The following is a 20127-nucleotide window of genomic DNA, read 5'->3' as shown; positions in this document are numbered from 1 at the left end:
TTTTCATGCCAACCTATATGCTTTGGAAGTTTGTTCTTGCAGCATATTGAGAGTTTCCAAAGCTAAACAAGTATTCGATGGTGGAATCGACTGTGATCCAGTTTCTGTTCTTCCCCTCAAAGAAAACAATGCAGAAGAAAGGGAAGCACCTTGGTTTGTATGGAGACCTGCACAACCTTATCTGGCCTTATCTACTATATCTTCTATACAGTTGATTGGAAGATATGATGATGCATCTGAAAACTCCAACCCCGTAAACCGAGCATTGTATCCTTAAAATGTGTCTTATCTTTTAGTTTTCGTCTTCATCTCCCCATTTGTGAAATCTTGACACGAGAAATTAGGATAACTACACTAGGATCAACTGGTCGTGGGTCGATTTTTATATTAAATGTTGCTGATGAAAGGAACATACTTACTCCGCGAAGCCTCCAAGGGAATGTTTCCTCTGAGTGTACCATTTGGACAGCTGATTGCAATATACGTGGGAGTCATGCAGCTATTGGTACCTTCTCTTTCTTACGGTGCTATTTTGTTGTCCCCCAGAATTTTGCTGTAAATGGACCTGGTTCAGTAATTTCAGGAACCATATAGAAATTATTAAAACGTTTTGATCTATGACAGGTACCGACTTAGGAGCCGCTTCGGTTGATTTGGAAACAGGAACAGGTTCATACTTTCTCGGAAGTAAAAGCGATGTTCTTGCGCTACAATTTCATCAATCGGTAAAGTTCTCTTAATTCTAAGCTCCAAGATGCATCATTTTCTAGCGGCTCAATACTGTTTCCAACTCTTAGTTGGTATCTGTTCATTCAGTTGTCTCTCTTAATTGNGAAAACAATGCAGAAGAAAGGGAAGCACCTTGGTTTGTATGGAGACCTGCACAACCTTATCTGGCCTTATCTACTATATCTTCTATACAGTTGATTGGAAGATATGATGATGCATCTGAAAACTCCAACCCCGTAAACCGAGCATTGTATCCTTAAAATGTGTCTTATCTTTTAGTTTTCGTCTTCATCTCCCCATTTGTGAAATCTTGACACGAGAAATTAGGATAACTACACTAGGATCAACTGGTCGTGGGTCGATTTTTATATTAAATGTTGCTGATGAAAGGAACATACTTACTCCGCGAAGCCTCCAAGGGAATGTTTCCTCTGAGTGTACCATTTGGACAGCTGATTGCAATATACGTGGGAGTCATGCAGCTATTGGTACCTTCTCTTTCTTACGGTGCTATTTTGTTGTCCCCCAGAATTTTGCTGTAAATGGACCTGGTTCAGTAATTTCAGGAACCATATAGAAATTATTAAAACGTTTTGATCTATGACAGGTACCGACTTAGGAGCCGCTTCGGTTGATTTGGAAACAGGAACAGGTTCATACTTTCTCGGAAGTAAAAGCGATGTTCTTGCGCTACAATTTCATCAATCGGTAAAGTTCTCTTAATTCTAAGCTCCAAGATGCATCATTTTCTAGCGGCTCAATACTGTTTCCAACTCTTAGTTGGTATCTGTTCATTCAGTTGTCTCTCTTAATTGAATAATAACTCGAGGGTCAAGTTACTGTCTGACCCTCTTCTGACAAGTTAAAGTCATCATGTCTTCAATTTTTACTGATGGACACTTCTACTTCTTTTTTTCCCAGGGAAACATTGTTCAGTGCGGACTCAGAAATGGAGCCATTGTGTCAGTTGATCTACGTGAGAGACCAGGAAGACCGTTTCCAAGGCTCACCAGACACCAGATACGATATCAGTCATCAAGTAAAACTGGTCAAACTACTAAAAATAAACAATGGTTTGAGGTATTGCTAAGATCATATAACGACTTTGTTATGGTCCCAACTTTTCATCTTCTTCTCTTGAGCTTTCCTTGCAACATTCTGATGATACTATACTATAATTGTTATTTATGCAGCTACAAGGAAACATAAATCCGTCTCATGTAATCTATATGCCGTCATCTCTTACGTGGTTTGTAAACTACTGAAACCATATATGAAACCCCTCTTTACTACTTTGTTTTGTGACTCTATCATTCGCTCTTTCCTTCTCCAGCCTGAAGACACTCAAAACATCTGATCAGTACTTAATGGCAAGCTCCATGGATGGAACAGTGAGTATTGCTACTAGCTCTAGCTTCTGCACATACTTACTAAGAGATTTTCAAGAGCATTTCAATGGTTATCTAAAGAGCCAAACTTTTCTCTTTTCTTAGATCAGATTATACGATCAACGCTTGGTTAAGAGAGGGGTCGCTGTACAGACATATGAAGGACATGTAAATTCTCATACTCGCATTGAATTTGGCATCGACCCGACAGAAAAATTTCTTTTATCTGGTAATGAAAAGGAAGCCCTTGTTCTGAAAACATAACTGCTGTGTTGGATCTTGGAAAAACATCAAGAGTTTGATAATCATGAGATGATCTTCTAAGTTTACTTGTCTTTCTGATATTCAGGAGGAGAGGACTGCTATACTCGCATTTGGAGTATCAAATCTGGTCAACTTTTGTCTGAAAACAAATTCTCGGACTCTGTCCCTTCAGTTGTGTGTTGGTCTACTGATGAAAGTACTACTTACACACTGATCTTTCTCTTGCTTCTTAGACTTCTAATTTTCCTTTTTATCTTTAGCGTAAACAGAAACTTTTTGGATTTTCAGGGCAAAAAGACCGAAAAGATGGCATTATATATGGGGCATGGCTTGGATCGCACGAAGCAATATTCAACATGTTGTAAGATGTTCACTGTTTAGCAAGGAGGTTACAAGACAATGGAAGCTATTACTTGTTATTTATATGCAACAGAAGGAAGGAGAACTCATGAGGATAGAAAAGTCCTTTTTTTTGCCTTGTAACAGTAATCATAGAATCAGGTTTTTTGAAATTGTAAAGAAGACAAAATTCTTCAGTTCTTTTTTGTTCTCTCTTCCATCTTCAATGCTAATGAGTTTTTGGACAAGTTGTTCAATCAAACACTGGATTTAGTGAAGCAACAAACGCTCCTTACCAGAGAATAAGATTTGAAAATGAGAAGTAGGAACCAGATAACGTTCAAACAAAAACGCAATGCCCTTTAGAATTAACACCGAGTCAATAACTGATAAATGACAATGTCTGCTTCTACTGATTAAACTCTAAATGAGACCAACGTAGACAAAAACATTGAGCTTCTTACATTGCAAAAAAGCTGGCGCAAGATCTAAGTAGCTGTGAAGATGAGAAAGTTTGTAATTCGAAGATTCATAGTTAGCTTGCCTTTCTGAAATTGAGCAAGTGAATCCTAATCGTCCAACATTCTTGCGTTAGAGTATCAGTGAGGCATTATCCGTTGACATTAACCAACAGTTCATCCCTCTATAAGATTTCGCATAAACAGGTCATCATATTACTTCAAAATATTCAGACAAACCACTTCTTTAGCCTCTTAAGCCTTGGTTTCATCTCAAGGAACTTTGTTGAAGAATTTAGTAATTGAAGCTTGCTTTGGTCCTAAAGATTCTACCTTAGAAGAAGCTTTTCCTTTCTTCTTTGGTTTACCTTTCACCTTCCTGTTTCTTTTCACAGGAGATATGCAGCTCTTCTGAGAACTACTCATGCTCTTAAGCTTGTGAAACTGCGACGGCTGACAACTTTCACTTCGCTCGTTTTCACAATGTATAAACTCCACTTTCGAAACAAATGCTTCGTGGTTGCACGAACTGACCCCATCTCTAGAAGTGAAAGATATAACAGCAGAAGAGACTTGCTCATAGAATTTAGTCTCGTGCTCATAAAAATCATCAACTATCTCGACTATGTTCCTCCATGTCCCTCTAATCATATCTGTTACTTGTTCTTGAGTAACCCATTTGGGTAAACAAATCTTTAGCTCTTCCACAATCTCCTCCTCCTTACCACAAGTCACATCCAATGAAACCTTCTCATCCAGAGGCTTTTCAAACAGATTCTCATCACCCATTACCTTCACAAAGAACACAACGCTTCACTTTGGCTTCACTTTTCCTAAAATCTCTGACCTCTTTAACTCCTCCACAGGCTAATGATTCTCTAAACTGTTCCTGATGTCATCAAAACCATCCTAAGCAAGATTCTGACTCATATAAATGACCAATCTTTCTCTTTGGCGTATACTGATTCATCAAGGATTTGAACATGATCATCCTAAAACCCTAAATGTTCATCGATGTTCTTCCGGATTACGCCGGCGCCTTAGGAAAAAAAAAGGAACAAAAATCGAACCTTTGGCCTTGCAATGGAAAAAATGAATGGTGATACAATTGAAATCTCCGGCGAGAATCTTCCTTCTGGGCACCCACTGCTTCGACGTTGGAGATGATCGGGAAGGCTTTGAGCCTCCGATTATGAAAGGAGTCCCAATATCAGAGACGAGCGGCGACGGCGCGTGTCAAGGAGACCAATGGGCACGTTATTTATTATTTTTCGGGTTTTAAGGAAAAATTAAAATTACGTGATTATTGAATTAGTTAATATTAATAGTATTATATTAAATTAAATGATAACGCACTTATTTAATTATTATTTTTAGCTCACTAAATTAGTTAATAATAAACACAAAATAAAAAATATTAACGGACATGACCAACACGATAAATACGTTATAAAAGACTAGACTACACATCTCTCTACGTGAAAAATGACTACTATAATTAGATTTCTTAAGTCACAGATTCGTATATTATGTTATTATGTAACGAATCAAATCGTGTTTGTTTGTTTCTCAATACATAAACGGTTTATATTTTAATTTTTATAATGTTAATTGTAAAACCATAGGTTAGTACTTTAGCAGGTACACTTCTACTCCTTCAATTTACCCCTTTTGCTTCCTTCCGTTTTAGGCAACAAATTGTAATTCAATGTTTACCGTGTGTTATGCTGATCTAAACTCTTATTTGAAATCTTTTAGTTGATGTCAGAGAAAAAACTGTAGTATATGTCTATTTTTGAATATACATTTGATATTTTATTAAATTCTACTATATTAATTGAGAAATACAAATATAAAACTAACATTAAAAAGTGTAAAAATCATATTGAATGCCATTAAAAATAGTATAAAAATAATAGAATCATTAGGGTAATTAAGACAATTGAAATAGTCATCTAACTAAACAGATTAATTTGTGGATAAATTGTTACCATGGGTATTCAATCGGGTGGAGTAAATAGATTTGTGGGGTTTACCGGATTATTAAAAAAAAATATTTTTTTGGATATCTTTTTTTTTTTTAAATCTTACTCAGAGCCGGCGCTACATTTTAGAAGGCTACAAGCCACCATAAAAAAAGATCACTTTATAAGATTAAGTCTTAGAGTTAAAAACAACTAAAAAAAATGTAAAAAATGGCTGCTTCAAAATTCGAACCCAGGTGGTAGATCGAAAAGCACATTTCTCATATCAAGCACTACCACTGGACTACTGAACAACAACAATAATGTGGAACCAAAATTTATTTATATATATTGTCGGCCGCAAGCACTAGCTTGGCTCGCTTGTACTCGTGGCCGGCTCTAATCCTACTGTATGCAATGCTTTTAAAGCATTTAAAAAAAAAAATACCAAAGTTACAATGTAGGTAATTTTTTATTTTTAATGGATGAATATACCGACATTAGAGTTAAGCATTTAACAATGTGAACCTTGAGCCTAAACAATGTATGTTATTCTACTAATTTTCATAACATTATATGAATATATTTATAAGAAATAGCATGTTATTTCATGTTTTAATAGTATTTTATGATTTAACTATATAGTTAGGGTATTAAAGATTTCTAATTTTTAAAATGCTTAGAGATGTAAATCTTAACTGTGTTTTTGTAACAAGCCACCATTGTTTTCCAAGTTAAATTAGGCATCGTTTATTAAACAAAAAAAAAAGATTTGAAGCTATTTGATCTATGAGATAAACAAAAAAAAAAGTTAATTATTGGTCTAATATGACCCATTTCTAGGTCATGGATCTATTTAAAAATTATAAATAGACAATCATAGTACACTTCTAGATCATTTATTTATTCTACACACAAAAATACTGAAATTTTATAATAATAGATATCTCATTAAGAACATAAGTTCTCTCCAAATATATAATTGTTCAACAAAGAGAAGGTTAGCATTCTTGATTTTTTTAATCAACTACAAATATATATTAGGAAAATAAACTCATTCACATTCTTGTACATACCTTGTACTATATACTAATTGACAACATTAGCACAAGTGGTCGTTAGAGACTAGACTACACATCTCTCCACGTGAAAATGACTACTATAATTTGATTACTTAAGTCCCAGATTCGTGTATTATGCTACGAATCAAATCATGTTTATTTGTTTATTAACATACATAAACACTGTATGATAATCTTTTTCTCTCCATAAACGACTCTATCTTCTCTTCAAGATTCTTCTCCTCTTCTCTTTTTCCTCCAAGAGTCTCCTGTTAATATTTTTAAAAAATTTGAGTAATTAAATTTTCATCAATATGAAAAACAAGTGAAAAATGCATTTGAGTGAAAAGAGATAAAACCTGAAGACTGATAAGAGCTGTTGAAGACTTGTCCGTATGATCGGAAACTGTGACCGGAGATGACTCCATATAATCAAGCACAAACTTCTCTAAATCTTCTCCTCCTAAACTTCCCATCTCAAAATATTCTCTCACCTGTCTCTTCCTATTCTTCTTGTTTTTTTTTTTTGAGAGCAAGAAATGACTTACCTATAAGTGTAATGAGGTGTGTCACTATCTTATCCATTCTTAATTGCATTATTAAATGAACTGTTTGATATTCGTTCTCTTATAAAATGTTTGTTGTTTAATGCTTTATATTTATTTAACGTCTGTTGAGTCGTGACTACCCCCTCCCCCCTTTTCGTCGGAATACAACTCTGAAATTTTGTATACGCGACGGTAAAAAAGTCGTTTCATGTCATTTTCCACTTGTTGTATATACCACATATTTGATGATTGATATACGTGGAAACTTTATAGATAAAACTTCAATCACAAGATAATTTTGGTAAGTCTTGATTTATTAAGGGTATGAATGATAACAACAGTCAGGATGGACAAATCCGTCAGCAGTTTAGTTTGCCCTAAAAATAGAGTGGATAATAGATCGCTGCGGACCAATTCTATTTGTACACAAAAACGGTACGCAATTAATCCGCAACGATTTTCTTTCTATTATCTTTAAACCGCAACACTGCGGACTGTATTTGATAAATGATAAATAAAAAATGATCTAATCCGCTAATGGATTTGTTCGCCCTGACTGCTGCAACCATTCACACCCTAAGTTTTGTTTTATAACGTCGAAACTGATATTTCATCTAGATGAAGTTAACATGAACGTAAACAGATTAGTATCATTATTTATTTTTGTTAAAAAAGATGAAAGGCTGAATTTTGAAAGGTCAATGATGACAAAAAGTTACAAATTTGATTGGTTTGGTGGCATTCTTCTTAGGCGCTTAGCTATAGTTTTAGTTTTTAGCTAGAAAATGGTACCGTAACACTTAACATTGTCAAAGTATTATCTTTTGGTTATCATGATGCCAATAGAAAAGCCAAATACCAAAGCCTCACGAGATTAATATTGTATCTTCATTACTCTAACAAAGTATATGATTAATTTATCCAAACAGAAAGACATGCTTAATGTAAATGTTTGATTGGTTAACGACTTTAATTGTAGGTTTAAACGCTTTCAGAACTTAATTTGTGGGTAGAAACTGTATGGAAAATATGAAACTGATTTGAAAGTAGTAAAATGTGGCTAGACGTTCAAATTTGGTTATTTATTTTTGTTAAAAACTAAATCACACTAGCGTAATATGTCTGTATAGATGTGTCTTATACTAAGATGTCACACGCATGTGTATCTGATCAAGATGATATTAATGTTATACGATGAAGTCTCTAAGATAATTATATTATTCCGACTGACGGTAGCTATTAATCCAATTAATGATTTGGATTCTATTTAGTCAGTTAAAATTTAAACTTTCCATATGGTATATAACAAGAGTTTTTTTAAAAAGATATTTATTCGTATTTTTGATGTTATTATATAACACGTGTAAAAACAAAAAAAAATAGGAGGATCTAATTATCTCTTCTTTATATTATGTTGTTCAAACATGAAGAAGAGAAGTAATTAAACGCATGACTTTTTCAAAAATGTCGTTGAAGCATAGCTATAGGCAGGTACCTTAGCAAGCTTCTGGTCTTTCATCCAGGGCCGGACCGAATATATGATGTTACATTGTTCGAACATGAAGAGAAACAAGAAATCAAAAGCATGACTTTTTGAAAACGTCACGTCGTTGAAGCATAGCTATAGGCAGGAACCTTAGCAAGCTTCTCACACCCACCCATCAAACAACCCCAAACCATCACGTTAGGCTTCATTGGCATCCCTTCCACCACTTGTTATTTTTAATCAAAACATAGATAAATTAGTGAGAGTTAATTAAGTTGATAATTACAGTATTTTTTTAAGATTCAACAATCATCGTTCGTCTTCCCAACGCTCAGGTTGCCATTGATCAAACAAAACTCCATGGACATGACTTGCTTTGCTTGTGGTTCTCATACTTGTCTCTTGGTAATTTTTCACTCTTTCTTTGGTTTTGGTATCTATTTTAGAGTTTATGTTTTGATTTGAATTCTCTTCTCAATCAACATACACTTTCATTTTCCTTGGTAAGATTAATTAGTACCTCTTCCATTTTATAATATAAGATGTTTTAGATAACTATTTTTATTTTATAATATATGATGTTTTCAAGTTTTTATGCAATTTTTAGATTGATTTCATATTTTCTATCATGCATTCTTGTTTACGATTAGTTAAACTATTAAAAAAATAACTGTGTCTTTTTAGCTAAAATTCTTGGAGCAGTACTTTTACTCCTTCCTTTCACCCCTTTCTTAGTTCCTTCGATCGGTTTTGTGCAACAAACGAATGTTATTATTTCCCTAATTTCCTCCTGTCTTGATTGAAACTAAAATCCAAAGAAAAGCTAACGAGTGTTTCAACTTTTACGCTTTTCAAGTAATTAAGAAATTGCGTTTCATATAATCGGACAAAAAGAAATGGGAAGGTCACATGTTCATTCTCGACTAATAATAATGTCTCTTTCTGTTCATTAATACCACAAAAGAGAAACCAAACCACTTGCGCAGTTAAGGATAAAAATAACAAAATAAAGATGAAAAAAAGTTTGACAAATCTTTTTTTTTTGGTTTTTGGTTAAGACAAAGATTCTTCAACTATGGTTTCTAACTTCGGTTTCTTAGATTTCGAAACTGAGATCCTATGCATAAACTCCGCCGCCGAGAACTCTTCAATATCTTCTAAATTCAGCTTCGATCCCGCCGACGACGACATCACCCTGACGTCATCTTCTTCCCCGTCCGGCGAAACCCTCCCGTTGTTATGACAGTGTTTCACTCCGCCGCCGGAACAATCACTCCCCACGCCGCGGCGGCGCTGTTTCTTAGCAGCCACGAATAACCGAGCCAAATCCGAAGCGTTAGCAGCTGACGTGGAACGCGTCATAGGGAAAGCTACGTACACGTGACACCCTCTGATCTGAAGGTCATCATCGGCGGCTAACGGACTAAGTTTCCGACCGATCTTTAACGACTTGGCGTCGACTAGGAAGAAGCTTGGGATATCCATCATTAGCTCAGCAGCTTTCATCGGCGCGTGAATGTTACGTACTCCACCGTCCGGGAGAATCACTCTCGCCGCCGATGATGACGACGACGAAGAAGACGTTTTGCTAAGTGCAGAAGAAACGTAGTTTCCCATTACTTGAAGAAAGGATCGAACGTTTAATGAAACAAAAAAGCTATGAGAATTGAATATATCTTTTGGTGTTTTTAGGAGAGGATCCAAGAAGACATGAGAGTATATATACAAGAGAATGTTTGGAGAGAAAAATTAGAATATAATTGATTTTATATAGAATAGTATAATAAGGTGGAGATAGACAGTTGTGCATATACAGGTTGACATTATATGGTTGAATACGCGTAGTTTGCATTATATTCAAATCAAATATATTATATAGCCGTGTTTTTCATAAGTCTATGGTCATCTTTTTTTTTTGTTGCTCTACTTATCGTTGTCACTTTACTCTACATGGAAGTTATCAGTTATAAATGGCCAAAAATATTGTTTTTTTGGTCAATAAAAGTTAGTTATAAGTTATAAAATGTAATTTTTTTTTCTAAGGTTTAACTTTAACGGAATTGGAATTTTATTTTTACCGGTATTGTAATGTATGTCCATTTCAGTGTTTTTGATAGCTAAATATTGTGCACTCGTATTATATAAATCGATTATAATCTTTTTGTGTTCTGGTTTAGATGTATTAAGTAAACCAGTTTAGAGTTTGTATATAAGGCACTCTATATACATTTTATCCTTCTAATAAGAATGAGATTAATTAATTCATTTAGTAAAATGGTATCAGAGTACATGGTTGGCCCAACAAGCAAATTCCTACAAAAATGGTTTTTCCACCTATGTGGTCCATATAAGTGGCATGTTTTGTTGTATTTCCGAGATGTTGGGTTTGGACAGTTTCCCATTGGACCGTTTCCCACCCACATCTCGAGAGGGGCTATTAGAATATCCCACATTGGTCGGGATTAGTTTTCTTGGGTAATATATATGTGATGTGGCAACTCTTCTCTCTTGAGCTAGCTTTTGGAAGTGAGTTAGGCCACATTCACTAATATGGTATCACGTGATAATGTTCATAGTCCCTATCATCTCCATAGCACAGATCATCCAAGATTAGTTTTAACTGCTACTCTCTTAGACGGAACTAATTATGGAACCTGGATTGTGGCTATGACTACGAGTATAGAGGCTAAGAACAAACTCGGTTTTATTGACGGCTCTATTGTTAAACCTGATGAAGATGATCCGTATTGCAAAATCTGGTCTAGATGTAATAGCATGGTCAAGTCCTGGTTGCTGAATAGTGTTACTCCGGAGATCTACACAAGTATCCTCTACATCAAAACAGCTTCGGATATTTGGAAAGATCTACACACACGATTTCACAAGTCAAATTTGCCAAGACTTTACAAACTTCGCCAGCGGATTCACTCTCTACGTCAGGGCAGTATGACTCTCTGCTCCTATCACACACACACACTCAGTTTTTATGGGCAGAACTGAGTAGTCTCCAAGCTACAGCTCACTCTGTTGAAGCTTTGGTTGCTGAAAGAGAGACTAATCGTGTCATAGATTTTCTTATGGGACTCAATGATAACTATGATACGGTTAGGAGTCAGATTCTGATGAAAAAAACTCTGCCTACTATGTCTGAAGTTTATAATCTGCTTGATCAAGAGGATAGTCAGAAGTCAGCTCGTCTTCCTTCTCATACTGCTTTTCAGGTGTCCAACACTCAAGTTCAGTCTAATGTTGTTACTTCAGGACAAGGTCAACAATATGGTGGTGACTCAGTGTATCAGAGGAAAGAAAAACCTGTTTGTACCTTCTGAGGTAGATCTGGACATATTGCTGAGCGATGCTACAAAAGAGTTGGTTATCCAGCTCACTTCAAGTCGAAGCATAAAGGATCCGTCCCTGCTTTGGCTAATGTGGCTATCAGTGAAACTTCAGAAACTCTCAGTGCTTCATCTGATGATCTAACTCCAACACAGATTCAACAGCTTATGTCATACCTTAGCACCAAGCTTCAGTCTTCAAGCACTATCACCAAACCTGAAGTTCACTCTGTCTCAGTTTCCAAACCTTCTTCTTCAACAGTTTGCCCCATTTCCGGTAAGTTTTATCCCTCTATCCTATGTTCTTTTCCCATAAATATTAGGCCTTATGTCTGTTCTGTTAATAGCAACGCTATTGTTATAAATACTTGGGTTGTGGATTCTGGAGCTTCACATCATATTTGTCATGATAAAAGTTCTTTTTCTAATCTCACTATCCTCTCAAACACTACTGTTTCCTTACCTAATGGCGGCCTCGTGAGCATTGTCGGTCTAGGAACTGTTACATTAGGTAGTAATTTAACCTTAGAAAAAGTTATTTTCAAAAAATTTAACCTTCTTAGTGTCAGCTCTCTTGCTAAGCAACTAGGTTATGGGGTCTGGTTTGATGATTATTGTTGTGAAATTCAGGATCGTACACGGAGCCTAATGATTGGGAAGGGTAGAGAAGTGGCAAACCTCTATTTTCTGGATATAGACTCCCTTTCTTTATCAGGTATCCCTCTTAATAATGTTCCTATCTTAGCTAATGTTGTTCCTAGTCCTGAATTGTGGCATAACAGGCTAGAACATCCCTCTATGTCTAAGTTGTTACCTATGTATAACATCTTAGCTTTTCCTAAACAAAAAAATGTTTCAGATTCTCATTGTAAAGTCTGTCATCCTTCAAAACAAAAACATATCCCTTTTATTTCTCATAATAATATCAATGATAAACCTTTTGATCTAATTCATATGGATACATGGGGACCTTTTTCAGTTCCTACTCATGATGGTTTCAAATACTTCTTAATTATTGTTGATGATTGTTCTAGAGCCACTTGGGTTTACCTTCTTAAACAAAAGTCTGATGTCTTACAAATTTTTCCCACTTTTATTACGATGATAGAAACTCAATATGAAACTAAGCTTAAGGGGGTTAGGTCCGACAATGCTCCAGAACTTTCTTTTAAAGATCTCTTCCACTCTAAAGGTATCCAATCTTTCCATTCTTGTCCTGAAACTCCACAACAAAATTCTGTTGTTGAAAGAAAACATCAACATATCCTCAGTGTTGCTAGAGCTTTATTTTTTTCAATCTCACATTCCTCTTCCTTACTGAGGTGATTGTATTCTCACCGCAGTTCATCTCATTAATCGTCTACCTGCTTCTATTCTTGATGATAAAAGTCCATTTGAGGTTCTTACAAAGAAACAACCAAATTATAGTCAATTAAAAAGCTTTGGTTGTCTTTGTTATGCTTCTACCTCACCCAAGAACAGACATAAATTTGATCCTAGAGCTAAGGCTTGTGTTTTCCTTGGTTATCCTTCTGGGTACAAAGGATACAAGCTTCTTGATCTTGAGAGTAACAATATCTTTATCTCAAGACATGTGGTGTTCCACGAACAGCTCTTTCCGTTTGTCAAATCAGATTTGTCTTCAGCTAATATTGACTTTTTCCTGATTTGATTTACAATTCTCCTGTGTCATCTGATTCATCTGGAGAAGATACTTCTCTATCTTCTCCTTCTGTAGTGGTTCAGCCTTCTGCTAACCCTATAACTGATGTTCCTGAGTCTTCTACTCAAACATCTCACAGGAGAACAAAAACACATGCTTATCTTCACGATTACTACTGTCATTCAGTAGGGTCCTCAACCATACACAAAATTTGCTCAATATCTTTCTTATGGAAAAATCTCTCTAATCTATTACTCTTTTTTATCTTCTATTGATAAAGAACTTGAACCCAAAACCTATATTGAGGCAAAGAAACATAAGGTTTGGTGTGGTGCTATGGGGACTGAAATTGATACTTTGGAGATAACGGGTACTTGGGAGATTTGCTCACTACCTCCGAACAAAATTCCCATTGGTTGCAAGTGGATTTTTAAAATCAAGTTCAATGCTGATGGCAGTGTTGAGAGGTATAAGGCGAGGTTGGTTGCTAAAGGTTATACCCAAGAGGAAGGTGTTGATTTCCATGAAACTTTCTCTCCTGTTGCCAAGCTTACATCGGTGAAACTGCTTCTTGCTATTTCAGCTATTCATGGTTTTTCTCTAACCCAGCTTGACATCTCTAATGTGTTTCTGAATGGTGACCTTGATGAGGAAATATATATGAAATTGCCACCTGGTTATGCCTCTAGTAAGGGGGACTCCTTTCCTCCAAATGCTGTTTGTAAGCTAAAGAAGTCTTTGTATGGTCTTAAGCAAGCCTCTCGACAATGGTTTCTTAAATTCTCCTCTACTCTACTGACTTTGGGGTTTACTATATCTTATTCTGATCATACTTGCTTCTTTAAAATCACATAAACTGTCTTCATGTGTGTATTGGTTTATGTCGATGATATTCTCATCGCCAGTAACAATGATGCAGCGGTGGATGTTCTAAAACAACAACTTCATTCTTATTTAAAGCTAAGAGATTTGGGGCCCTTGAAATATTTCTTAGGTCTGGAGATAGCAAGATCAGCTTATGGAATCACAATCTGTCAACGCAAATATGCTCTGGATCTGTTGGATGATATTGGCATGTTGGGTTGCAAACCATCTCCTGTTCCTCTTGATCCTAATATCAAGCTTTCGAAAGATACAGGAGGTAACTTTGTTGATGCTAAGCCCTATCGGCGTCTCATTGGTCGCTTAATGTATCTACAGATCACGAGACCTGATCTAACATTTGCTGTCAACAAGTTGAGTCAGTATTCAGAGGCTCCTTGTAAAAATCATTGGCAAGCTCTGCACACTATTCTGGCGTATATCAAAGGAACAGTGGGTCAAGGCTTGTTTTATTCCTCCAAATCTGAATTACAACTCATTGGATATGCGGATGCTGATTATGGTTCGTGTTTGGATTCCAGAAGGTCTACTAATGGATATTGTTTCTTCTTGGGTTCTTCCCTTATCTCTTGGAAATCTAAGAAGCAACAAGTTGTTGCAAAATCATATGCTGAAGCTGAATACCGAAGCATGTCCTTTGCTTCTGATGGACTTATGTGGCTCACTTTTTTCCTCAAAGAGTTCCAGGTTCGTATGGTAAAGCCAACTTTCTTTTACTGTGATAATGAAGCTGCAATTCACATCGCTGGCAATCCAGTCTTTCATGAGCGTACAAAGCACATTGAAAAGGACTGTCACAGTGTTCGCGAGAGGTAACTTGCAGGATGGTTTCAGTTATTCTATGTCTGTTCTGAGGAACAAATTGCAGATCCATTCACAAAAGCTATTCATCCTGCTCCATTCCGCTATTTAATAGGCAAGATGGGTCTGATCAATCTCTTTGTCCCATCTTGAGGGAGACTATTGTAATGTATGTGCATTTCAATGTTTTTGATAGCTAAATATTGTGCACTAGTATTATATAAACTGGTTATAATCTCTTTGTGTTCTGGTTTAGGTGTATTAAGTAAACCAGTTTAGAGTTTGTATACTATGTACATCTTTCTAATGAGAATGAGATTAATTAGTTCATTTAGTAAAAACTGGTTTTCTTCGATAAGTTTGTGTATTTTTTTTAATAGTAATAAAGTTTGTGAAATTTTCGTGGGTTTTTTCAAAAGTTTGTAACGCGGATTAAATGTCAAGTGTGAACTGAAATATATTTTTTTTACATAAAACAGATTAAACTAGATTAAGTTGAGATTTACCACCACGTAGTATGAGTGGAATGAACGGAAGCTGAGAGCCTGAGAGTAAGGAAGGATCAAGGACGTTACATAATCTAATACTAATATATTATTGTTACATCCAGAGTTCCAGTTGTTATCTTGCAACAAATTTCAAATGATAAGATTTGTATAATCAATTCTTAATGATATGATTAAAATAAAAGTGAGGTTTCCACTTATATAAGTTGCGTGTTGTTTGGGACCCATCTCTCGTTTTCTTGGTACTTTCGATTTGGTTGATTGCTCTACGGAACCGGATCAGACCCTTTCGTCAGATTTGGAGGATCCTTTGACTTTGAGATATCCGACTGTTCCCTTTATCCATGGGATGAAATACCATTTTATATGATAATCATATATATGATCATTGTAGAGTTATTAAAAAAAAAAAAAGAATTTAAAATTCATTGACTAGCTAGGTAATTGACACAACAACTTGTGTGGTTACGTTTAACTGCTTATAATTGAATGTTTCATTCTCTTGACAGCAAGATTCATTCCGTTTTGCAATTCTCATAGTAATATATAAACATCTCGTCTTTTTTTACTAACGTCAGGATCTCGTGGTCACGAGAACGTTCAGCATGCACCATCACTTCATTCGGTTCTTGCATTATAAATAAATTTTGAAATAATTGAACCTTGTAAAACCCATGACTTAGTAACTATATAAAGTGAATCGAACGTTAATGAGAGAATTGATGAGTAATTAAAAAATTAAAATAATAAGGAATGATGTTTAATATAACATGGTAACAATTAACTAGTACTTCTAGCCACTTCGAGTACTACTACTGCATAACAATTTTCGTATGCTGAGAGATTTGGTTGCTGGGGGATCTCTTGAAAGGAGGTACACGATCTTATGAAACAATTCGTATATATTGTGCACACTTTTAAGTGAGATTAAATTTTATATTATTTGTACGTACAAAGACCAAAAATAATATATTAATTAAGGAGAGATATGCACTCGACTACAATGATTCTCGCCAACATTTCCCTTGAATCTGTCATACTGTGTTGCCACTCGTGATTTCCTCCACTGAGTTTCGTCTTTCGTGTGCCACGAGATCGTCGCAAAATTTCATGATTTTGGTCTCTAGTGTAAAATAATTTAGAACTAGTCGTCTAGTATTTAATATTTATCAATATATGCTGCAACAACAAAAGAAACAAGTATTTATATTTTAATAACTCTGGAAAATTGTTTAAACGATTTAAAAATCTCATTAGTGAAGTCACAAATCGAGAAACATATGGGCGTACGTTTATAATTAACTTGTCAAAACGCTGGGATTATGAAATTGATGTTGATAGTTATAACCTTGCATTATATTGCCTGAAATCTGAATTAATGCCTTCTCATTTCTCATTTCCAAACTTCAAATACACCTTACTGTTAATTCCCCTTATTGCATGTCCAGTTTTTTTTTTTTTTTTTAAACGTTGGCATACATCGGGTCATCTTCGTTTACAATAGTTTTTTAATCCGATAGACTGCAGAATATTGAAAATATTAAATTACATTGTTGAAAACGAAAATAACTGAAAAGAAAAACACTCAAGAAAAAAAAGACCAAAAAATGAGAAATATTATCGAAAGAGATTAAGAACTCGACCTAAAAAATAAACATATTTTACCACACGACCAGAATACTTACTTTTCCATCGTTTCAATCCACTAAAAATGAAGCTGCAACTTTTTATTATCTTCTTTAAAATTGTAAATTGTAATGGGAAAGGCTACATGTTAAATTTTCACCACTTCACTTTTGTGTAATAATAATATAGGCCCTCTGATAAACCTCGAACTTAAAAAATATAATTCGTAATAAAATATAATTCCAGGGTAGAAAAAATAGAATAATAATGGATTAACATAAATTTATTAACACTTGAACCGGAACTATTTAATTGAACAGGGATATAAAAGCCTCTCCCCTCGCTTCTTTTCCTATATGTGTGGAAAAGTCTCTTGTGCAGATCGAGAAGCTCTCTGATTCCAGTTATCTTCTCCGAAGGGAAAGAATGATGCACGAAGCAAGAGACTGTTTGGTACTGTTGAATCTAGAATTCACACAATGAATTTGTTTGAGTTGGGAACAAATTCACTTAAGATCTCTCTCAAAAAATCCGATCAAAATTAAAAATTAAAAGAGGATTTAGATCTCTTGAGGAAGAAGCTAAGGTTTCTTTCAAGAACAATGAAGAATTAGGGTTTTTGTATTGATTATTGGATACTTTACAAGGAGAGGATATCTCTCTATTTATATGAATGCATTGATTACAAGATAAATTTATTTTCCTTAAATCTCTAATCTTCAAATATGGTAAGGCTTAGGGGGCGGTCTCGGAGGTCGGTCAAGTGACTACGCCGAGCTTCTGCTTATAGGCCTGTTTAGCTAGTCCAAAGGGGGGTCCCCCGGTTTAGTTGATGTGCAAAATTACTCGGTTTACCTTCGGTTTAGGTCGGTATGTCGTGGGTGCTAAATCCCACACCAACAATTAGCCCCCCCAGTTCGGTGAATTCGATTATCCATTCGAGTTTCCAAACTATAGGAAAAAATATCCGATCTAAACTTTAGGAAAACTGAATTCCGAGCACGCGAACTGATCGTTTACGTCATTGGCTTCAAAACGCAGTGTTGTGCGTCAGGACTCGTCGCCTCGTTAAAACCTTCTCCGGTAAACCTCATGGGAAAAACCCGAAGTAAGGAAAAAGAGTACGAGTCATGATCCTAACGTCTTTGGCGCCCTTGTCCTTGGGTAAGGGCGAATGCCGTACGGACGGTCTCGCCGATGGTTGCCTTGACTGAGTCGATCTATCGGTCGTCCTAGACGAATGCTTGGACGAAGTGGTTGATCTTGTGTCTTGAAGTCCTAGATGAGCTCTTGGTCCGAGTTGTCCTGCGGGTGATATGAGTGTCCGAGAGGTGTCCAGGTCCGGCTAGAGCGTTCTTGGACGCGTGTCTGATCCCGTGCTCACATCACGCACCGTTGTAGTTGCTAATCCAAGTAGAGACGTGTCGTAGATCATAATGAATCTTTGTAAGTTGGTTGCTCTAATCATTGCTGACCTGCTAGCTCGCAATTCCAAACTGGAATCTCGGAGGTCGGAAGAGGAAGCTCAGTCTCTGCAGGCTATTAACTTTGTGATCTCCGAACTGAATGATGATTCGGATCGGGATGACAATTGACAACTGGATGACCTCAAGATGTCATTGTTGAAGATATTACACTTTCGTATCGGGATGATAATTGACCACTTTGAGGGGAGCGAGATTATAGGTTGGCTTATTCCCCTTTTGCGGTTTGACGCGAGTCAAGCATGTGACCAGGATGTCGAAAGATTTAAACAGAACTGAAGCTATTTGATGATGAACTGAAATCGAAGCTGTCTGTAGACGAGCTGAAAGTGAGGTGTCTGAGGACGACCTGACACTGAGGTGTCTGAGGACGACCTAACACTGAAGTTGTCTGAAGGACGAACTGAGAAATTGTCTGAAGACGAACTGAGGGGTTGTCCGAAGATGAACTGAGAAGTTGTCTGAATGACGAACTGAGAAATTGTCTAAAGACGAACTGAGAGGTTGTCCGAAGACAAACTGAGAAGTTGTCTGAAGACGAACTGAGAAGTTGTCCGAAGACGAACTGAGAAGTTGCCGAAGACAAACTGAAAAATTGTCCGAAAACGAACTGAGAAGTTGTCCAAAGACGAACTGAAATTAAAGTTGTCTGAAGGACGAACTGAGAAGTTGTCTGAAGGACAAACTAAGAAGTTGTCCGAAGACGAACTCAGAAGTTGTCCGAAGACAGACTGAAATTCAAGTTGTCCGAAGGACAAGCTGAAACTCAAGTTGTCCAAAGACGAACTGAAAAGTTGTCTGAAGGACAAACTGAGAAGTCGACTGAACGACGAACCGAAACTCAAGTTGTCCGAAGGAAGAATTGAAAAGTTTTCCGAAGACGAACTGAGAAGTTGTCATGGTTGGACAAATTGCTTTTGCAAGAAATAAAGTTTTAACTCTATTCGGAATTTTACACGAGGTGGGACGTCTCCCGGCTTACACCGAGTAATCTTTATTAGGTAATTTAACCCAAGCATACATGCGCTTTGGCGGAGGGCAAAGTACGGGACTTCGGCTTACCTCCTTTGTTCCAGTCCGGAAGTCGGACGACGAAATTTAAAACTCTGGGTTCGGCTTACATATCCGTCCGAACTGGAACTTGCGAAACAATTCAAAAAAGAATTCTCTGGGTTCGGCTTATCTCTCGTTGGAGAGTTATCGAAACAATTCAAAAAAGAATTCTCTGGGTTCGGCTTATCTCTCGTCGGAGATTTATCGCATAGTAACGCAAGTCGATCATCTGGCCATGATGTCGAGAAAATCAGTTCGGCTGCGGACTTGATACACATTCGTGTATACGTAGTCGTTTTTTTTTTTGATCGTTCCCGAGACATAACCGCAGCATTAAATGCGAACGCATTTTCACAATGCAATCTGATGGGCGGGGAAAGTCTCAGGATGCAGCGCGTATCCCTTTACGATCTGATTTGTGCGAGATTTTTGGGACGCAGCTCTTATCTCCCCCTTTCTCACTATAAATAGGAGGAAAGGGGTACGCTGAGCATCTCACATCCAAATTTCAGAACGACAAATTGCAAAGCATGCCTATAA

The 20127-nt window shown here is 36.4% G+C and overlaps 3 protein-coding genes across 4 annotated transcripts in view; 1 reads left to right on the top strand and 2 right to left on the bottom strand.

The window, feature by feature from the left end:
- Positions 1 to 2968, top strand: part of LOC104706030 (DDB1- and CUL4-associated factor 4-like) — a 5087-nt gene extending 2119 nt beyond the window's left edge. The window contains exons 5-14 of one of the 2 annotated variants that reach the window (XM_019228305.1): positions 43 to 153; positions 866 to 979; positions 1057 to 1217; positions 1337 to 1437; positions 1651 to 1809; positions 1923 to 1978; positions 2063 to 2120; positions 2223 to 2346; positions 2467 to 2577; positions 2670 to 2968. In XM_019228305.1, coding sequence (XP_019083850.1) covers positions 43 to 153; positions 866 to 979; positions 1057 to 1217; positions 1337 to 1437; positions 1651 to 1809; positions 1923 to 1978; positions 2063 to 2120; positions 2223 to 2346; positions 2467 to 2577; positions 2670 to 2746 — 1072 coding nt within the window. In that variant the 3' untranslated portion in view covers positions 2747 to 2968. Of the gene's footprint in view, positions 1 to 42; positions 268 to 344; positions 506 to 624; positions 726 to 865; positions 980 to 1056; positions 1218 to 1336; positions 1438 to 1650; positions 1810 to 1922; positions 1979 to 2062; positions 2121 to 2222; positions 2347 to 2466; positions 2578 to 2669 lie in introns of both variants that reach the window. The other variant, XM_010422150.2, reaches the window with a different exon arrangement.
- LOC104706027 (DNA ligase 6-like) lies at positions 3055 to 4442 on the bottom strand. The gene is made up of 2 exons (XM_019228306.1): positions 4249 to 4442; positions 3055 to 3970 (listed from the first exon to the last, which is right to left on the bottom strand). The coding sequence occupies exon 2, from the start codon at positions 3965 to 3967 to the stop codon at positions 3452 to 3454; it is 516 nt and encodes a 171-aa protein (XP_019083851.1). The 5' UTR covers positions 3968 to 3970; positions 4249 to 4442; the 3' UTR covers positions 3055 to 3451.
- On the bottom strand, positions 9097 to 10002 carry LOC104706026. Its single transcript, XM_010422147.2, has one exon. The coding sequence runs from the start codon at positions 9852 to 9854 to the stop codon at positions 9291 to 9293; it is 564 nt and encodes a 187-aa protein (XP_010420449.1). The 5' UTR covers positions 9855 to 10002; the 3' UTR covers positions 9097 to 9290.

This window comes from Camelina sativa, chromosome 8 (assembly GCF_000633955.1).
Source record: "Camelina sativa cultivar DH55 chromosome 8, Cs, whole genome shotgun sequence".
Lineage (NCBI taxonomy): Eukaryota > Viridiplantae > Streptophyta > Magnoliopsida > Brassicales > Brassicaceae > Camelina > Camelina sativa.
This window is presented reverse-complemented; position numbering and strand designations above follow the sequence as displayed.

Coding starts and splice junctions, on each gene's coding strand:
- LOC104706027 (XM_019228306.1), bottom strand. CDS start 3,967: ATGGGTGATGAGAATCTGTTTGAAAAGCCTCTGGATGAGAAGGTTTCA.
- LOC104706026 (XM_010422147.2), bottom strand. CDS start 9,854: ATGGGAAACTACGTTTCTTCTGCACTTAGCAAAACGTCTTCTTCGTCG.